General features: G+C 69.9%; 1 protein-coding gene across 1 annotated transcript; it reads left to right on the forward strand.

Annotated features, from left to right (window-relative positions):
- The first annotated feature begins 227 nt into the window (after positions 1 to 227).
- On the forward strand, positions 228 to 6,641 carry ETFB (electron transfer flavoprotein subunit beta). Its single transcript, XM_082501172.1, is given in 7 exon segments — positions 228 to 305; positions 1,325 to 1,483; positions 2,675 to 2,827; positions 3,714 to 3,776; positions 4,820 to 4,978; positions 6,232 to 6,247; positions 6,250 to 6,641. Coding segments are annotated over 7 exon segments (762 nt in total). The 5' UTR covers positions 228 to 248; the 3' UTR covers positions 6,405 to 6,641.

Consider the following 6,641-nt stretch of genomic DNA (forward strand, 5'->3'; position numbering starts at 1 on the left):
GGCTGGGGAGGGGCGTGGCCTGTGCGGGGGAGGCGTGGCCTACGTGCGCGGTGGGCGTGGCCTGTGTGCGGGAGGCGCGGCGTGTGCCAGAGGGGGCGCGGCGTGCGCTGAGGGAGGGCGTGGCTTGTGTCACAGGGGGGCGTGGCGTGCGTGGCGTGCGTCGGGGGCGCAGCGTGCGTCGGGGGCGCAGCGTGCGTGGGGGGCGTGGCGTGCGTGGGAGGGGGGGCGTGGCCGAGGGCGGCGGAGCAATGGCGGCGCTGCGGGTGATGGTGGGGGTGAAGCGGGTCATCGACTACGCCGTCAAGGTGCGCCCGGGCGGAGGGGGCCCCCCCGGATCTTTGGGGTCCCCCCGGACCCCCGGGACCCCCCCGAAGCCCTGAGGGCCCCCCCGGTCGCCTGAGTCCCCCCTGAAGCCCTGAGACCCCCCCTGAAACTCTGCCCCCCCCCCCGCCCCGGGCCTTGTCTGGAGGGGGCCTGTGGGGTCGGGTGTGGGGCCCGGACGCCTGAGACCCCCCAAAGACCCCCCTCAGCCCCCCCAGGCCCCCGGGTGTGTGTCCCCCCCTAACTCCTGCGTCCCCCAAAATCCTGACCCCCCCCCCAGACCCCTGGGTGCCCCCCCCAAGCTCCTGGGTGCCCCCCAACCCCCTTTGCCCTTCCTATGGGGGGGGGGGGCTGTGGGGCTGGGTGTGGGGCCCGGACGTCTGGGTGCCCCCAAAGACCCCCTGAGGGCCCCCCCAGACTCCTGGGGGTCCCCCCCAACGCCTGGGTCCCCCCAGAGACCCCTGACCCCCCCCAGGCCCCCGGATTGCCCCCTCACCCCAAACTCCTGTTTCCCCCCCAAACTCCCGAGTCCTTTCTATGGGGAGGGGGGGTCCAGGCGCCTGAGCCCCATCTTTTAGGGGGGGTCCCCACCTCCTGGGCCCACCCCCCGAAGTTGTGGGGCCCCCCCTAACGTTGTGGGCCCCCCAAAGACCCCCCGAGGGCCCCCCAGACCCCCGGATTGCCCCCTCACCCCAAACTCCCGTTTCCCCCCCAAGCTCCCGAGTCCTTTCTATGGGGAGGGGGCACCTGAGCCCCATCTTTTAGGGGGGGTCCCCACCTCCTGGGCCCCCCCCCCCGAAGTTGTGGGCCCCCCATCTGAACTCATGGCCCCCCCCAAAGACCCCTGACCCCCCCCAGACCCCCGGATTGCCCCCTCACCCCAAACTCCCGTTTCCCCCCCAAACTCCCGAGTCCTTTCTATGGGGAGGGGGCGCCTGAGCCCCATCTTTTAGGGGGGGTCCCCACCTCCTGGCCCCCCCCCGACGCGGTGGCCCCCCCGCAGGTGCGGGTGGCGGCGGACGGCGCGGGGGTGCAGACGCAGGGGGTGAAGCACTCCCTGAACCCCTTCTGCGAGATCGCGCTGGAGGAGGCGGTGCGGCTGCGGGAGAAGGGGGCGGCCAAAGAGGTCATCGCCGTCAGCGTGGGGACGCGCGTCTGCCAGGTCAGCCCCCCCCAGCACCCAGGGGTGCCCCCCCAACCCCTGGGGGCCCCCCCAAACCCCCTGGGGGCCCCCAAACCCCTGGGTGCCCCCCCAGCACCCAGGGGTGCCCCCCCAACCCCTGGGTGCCCCCCCAAACCCCCTGGGGGCCCCCAAACCCCCTGGGACACCCCCAAACCCCTGGGTGCCCCCAAACCCCTTGGACCCCCCCAAACCAATGGGTGCCCCCCCAACTCCTGGGTGCCCCCCAAACCCCTGAGTGTCCCCCCCAAACTCCAGGGTCCCCCCAAACCCCTGGGTGCCCCCAAACCCCTTGGACCCCCCCAAACCAATGGGTGCCCCCCCAACTCCTGGGTGCCCCCCAAACCCCTGAGTGCCCCCCCAAACCTCTGGGTGCCCCCCAAACCCTGGGTGTCCCCCCCAAACCCCTGGGTGCCCCCCCAAACCCCTGGGTGCCCCCCAAACCCCTGTGCCCCCCCAACCCCTGGGTGCCTCCAAACCCCCTGGGTCCCCCCCAAACCCCTGGGTGCCCCCCAAACCCTGGGTGTCCCCCCCAAACTCCAGGGTCCCCCCAAACCCCCTGGGTGCCTCCCCCAAACCCCTGGGTGCCCCCCGAAACCCCTGCCCCCCCCCCAAACCCCTGGGTGCCCCCCCAAACCTCTGGGTTCCCCCCCTATAGTCCCTTTCCCGGACCCCCGAGTTCCCTATGGGAGGGGGTCACGTGACCCATGGATGCCTGTGTCCCCTATGGATGGGGGTCACATGACCCCTGGGTCCCTTATGGGGGGGGAGGGGGAGGTTGGGGGTCCCCTATGGGGGGGGGAGGGGGAGGTCGGGGGTCCCCTATGGTGGGGGGAGGGGACACCTGGGTCCCCTATGGATGGGGGTCACATGACCCATGGATGCCTGTGTCCCCTATGGATGGGGGTCACATGACCCCTGGGTCCCCTATGGGGGGGGAGGGGGAGGTCGGGGGTCCCCTATGGTGGGGGGAGGGGACACCTGGGTCCCCTATGGGAGGGGGTCACATGACCCATGGATGCCTGGGTCCCCTATGGGGGGGGAGGGGACACCGGGGTCCCCTATAGGGGGGGAAGGGGAGGTCGGGGGTCCCCTATGGGGGGGTCAGGGGGGGTCCCATCCGCCTGTGCCCCCCCCCCCATGTGTGTCACGTGACCCCCCGCCCCCCCCCAGGAGACGCTGCGGACGGCGTTGGCGGTCGGCGCCGACCGGGCGGTGCTGGCGGAGGTGGGGGAGGGGGCGGCGGTGGGGCCGCGGGAGGTGGCGGCGGCACTGGCCGGACTGGTGGGGCGGCTGCGCCCCGACCTGGTGCTGCTGGGCAAGCAGGTGAGCCCCTATGGAGCCCCTATAGATCCCGCACCGAGCCCCTATAGCCTCCCCGCAGCGCCCCTACGCATCCCCTATGGAATCCCTATAACCTCCCCATAGTGCCCCTGTGGAGACCCCATAGTGCCCCTATGGATCCCCTATAGCGCTCCTATAACCTCCCCGTAGTGCCCCTGTGGAGACCCTATGGATCCCCTATAGCGCTCCCTATAACCTCCCTATAGCGCTGCTATGGAGACCCTATGGAATCTTTATAGATCCCCTATAACCTCCCCATAGTGCCCCTATGGATCCCCTATAGCGCTCCCTATAACCTCCCCTTACTGCTGCTATGGAGACCCTATGGAAGCCCTATAGAGCCTCTGTGGAGGCCCTATAACCTCCCGATACTGCCCCTACAGATCCCCTATAGACACCCTATGGAGCCCCTATAGAACTCCTGTGGAGCCCCTATAACCTCCCCATTAAGGCCCCTATAGATCCCATAAGGAATCCCTATAGATCCCCTATGGAACCTCTATAACATCCCCATAGTGCCCCTATAGAGCCCCCATATAGCCCCTGTAGAGCCCCCATACCCCCCTATAGCACACTCCCCTATAGCGCCCCATAGATTCTGGTGGGGGTGGGGTGTGTCTCGGGTCCCCTATAGCCCCCATAGGGCCCTGGGGGGGGGGTGTCGCCTGTCACCTATAGATCCTGGGGGGTGCCTCGGGTCCCCTATAGCCCCCATAGGGCCCTGGGGGGGGTCAGGTCACTTATAGGGCCCTGGGGGTGTCCCGCGGCCCCTATAGGCCCCTGTGGGTCCCGCGGCCCCTATAGGGTGCTGGGAGTCCCCTATAGGGACCCCTATAGCGCCTATATGTGCTCTCCGCCCCCCCCTCAGGCCATCGACGACGACTGTAACCAGACGGGGCAGATCTTGGCCGCCATCTTGGACTGGCCCCAGGTGAGCCCCGCCCACTTCCGGCCCGCGCGGCACGCTGGGATATACCCACCCTCTGCCGCGGGGGACGATGGGATATATCCACCCTCTACCGCGGGGGCGGTGGGTCTATCCACCCCCAGGCCCGGGGGATTATGGGATATACTCACCCCCCCGCCGCGGGGAGTGATGGGATATATCCACCCCGTCCCCGCCGCAGGGGGTTATGGGATAGTGGGGGTGTGGAGTGGCTGAGCATATGGGGGGGGGGGGCCCAGTTCGCTTACTAGGAATGTCTCAGTGGTTACTGGGAAGGCCCAGTTCATACTGGGAGGGTCCCAGTGCTTAGTGAGAGGACTGCAGTGCTTACTGGGAGGCCCTTTTTCATACTGGGAGGACCCCAGTGCTTAGCGGGAGGCTGCAGTTCATACTGGAAGGGCCACTTTTCATACTGGGAGGAGCTTTTTTTGTACTGGGAGGGCTCCAGTGTTTAGTGGGAGGCTCCAGTTCATACTGGAAGGGCCACTTTTCATACTGGGAGGAGCTTTTTTTGTACTGGGAGGGCTCCAGTGCTTAGCAGGAGGCTCCAGTTCATACTGGAAGGGCCCCTTTTCATACTGGGGGGGCTCCAGTGCTTAGTGGGAGGCTCCAGTTCATACTGGAAGAGCCCCTTTTCATACTGGGAGGAGCTTTTTTTGTACTGGGAGGGCTCCAGTGCTTAGCGGGAGGGCCCCTTTTCGTACAGGGAGAGCCCCTTTTCATACTGGGAGGGCCCTTTTTCGTACCGGGAGGGCCCTTTTTTGCACTGGGAGGGCCCCTTTTCGCACCGGGAGGGTGCTTTTTCATACTGGGAGGGCGCCTTTTCATACTGGGAGGACCCCAGTGCTTACTGGGAGGCTCCAGTTCATGCTGGCACGGCGGCGGCGCGGGATACCACTGCAAGGCGAGGGGGATGCCATACCGGGAGCGGGTGGCGAGCGCTGGGGCGGGAGGGGGGGAGGCTGCCGGCGTGACTGGGAGCGCCCCAGCCCTTACTGGGAGGCGCCCCAGCCCTTACTGGTTTGCAGGGCACCTTCGCCTCGCGGGTGGCGCTGGAGGAGGGGGCGGTGCGGGTGGAGCGGGAGGTGGACGGGGGTCTGGAGACGCTGCGGCTGCGGCTGCCGGCGGTGCTGACGGCCGACCTGCGCCTCAACGAGCCGCGCTACGCCACGCTGCCCAACATCATGGTGCGCCCCCCTCCCCCCCCCCCCCCCGGGGCCCCCCCAAATCCTTGGGGGCCCCCCCCAACCCCCTGGGGGTCCCCCGAACTCCTTAGTGCCCCCCCCAACCCTCTGTGTGCCCCCCCCCCAAAGCCCTGGGGCCCTCCAAACCCCTGCCCCCCCCCCCAAACCCCCTGGGGGCTCCCCCATCTCCTGACCCCCCCCCCCCGACCACTGGGTGCCCCCCCCAACCCCCTGCGTGCCCCCCCCAAAGCGCTGGGGCCTCCAAACCCCTGCCCCCCCCCCAACCCCCTTGGGGCCCCCCACCCGCTGACCCCCCCCCAGATCACTGGGTGCCCCCCCCAACCCTCTGCGTGCCCCCCCCCAAAGCCCTGGGGTCCCCAAACCCCTGCCCCCCCCCCAAACCCCTTGGGGCCCCCCCACCCGCTGACCCCCCCCCCAGACCACTGGGTGCCCCCCCCCAACCCCCTGGGTGCCCCCCTCAAACTCCTTAGTGCCCCCCCCAACCCCCTGCGTGCCCCCCAAAGCCCTGGGGCCCCCCCAAACCCCCTGGGGGCCCCCCCATCCCCTGACCCCCCCCCAGACCACTGGGTGCCCCCCCAACCCCCTGCGTGCCCCCCCAAATCCCTGGGTGCCCCCAAACCTCTGGGTGCCCCCCCCAAACACTGTGCCCCCCCCAAACCCCCTGGGTGCCCCCCCAAACGCCCTGGGCCCCCCCCCCAAGCCCCTGTCCCCCCCCAGACCACTGGGTGCCCCCCCAAACCTCTGGGTGCCCCCCCCAAGCCTCTGGGTGCCCCCCAAACCCCCTGGGGGCCCCCCCAGACCCCCGGGTGCCCCCCCAAGCCCTGGGTGCCCCCCCCAAACTCGTGGCTGCCCCCAAACCCCTGTGTCTGCTCCCTATAGTCGTCGTCCCCCCAATGTCTGAGACCCCTACGGGGGGGGGGGGGGGGGGAGGGGGTCCTGGGACCCCTATTGGGGGGTGGTGTGTCCCCTGGGGGGGGGAGGGGACAGAATTTGGGGACCCCTGGGGGGGGAGGGGGGGTCTCGGGTCCCCTATGGGGGGGGGAGGGGCTCCTGGGTCCCTATGGGGGGGGGAGGGGGCTCCTGGGCCCTATAGGGGGGGTTGGGGGGGGTCCTGGGTCCCCTATGGGGGGGGAGGGGCTCCTGGGGCCCTATAGGGGGGGGTTGGGGGGTCCTGGGTCCCTATAGGGGGGGTTGGGGGGGTCCCAGCCTCCTGAGCCCCTCCCCCCCCCCCGCAGAAAGCCAAGAAGAAGCCGTGGAGGTGGTGGGGGGAGGGGACCTGGGCATCCCCCCCACCCCCCCCCGCCTGCGGGTGCTGCGCTTGGCCGAGCCCCCCCCCCGCGGGGGGGGACAGCGGGTGGAGGACGTCCCCTCCCTGGTGACGCGCCTGAGGGACAGCGGCTGCATTTAGGGGACCCCCCCCTCCCCCTCCCCCCGCCCCTCCCCCCCCATCCCCCACCCCAGGGGGGTCCCCAAACCCACCCTCCCCCCCCCCTTCCTCCCTCCCAGGAGGGGATCCAGGGAGTCACGTGACCACGCCCCCCCATGCCTGGGGCCCTCTTAGCCCCGCCCACATTTGGACCCCCCCCCCCCCCCCAGTGCCTTCCAGTTTGGCCCAGTGGCCACCAGTGCCTTCCCCCCCCCAATA

This window comes from Vanellus vanellus, assembly GCF_965231255.1.
Source record: "Vanellus vanellus genome assembly, contig: HAP1_SCAFFOLD_1835, whole genome shotgun sequence".
NCBI classification, from domain to species: domain Eukaryota; kingdom Metazoa; phylum Chordata; class Aves; order Charadriiformes; family Charadriidae; genus Vanellus; species Vanellus vanellus.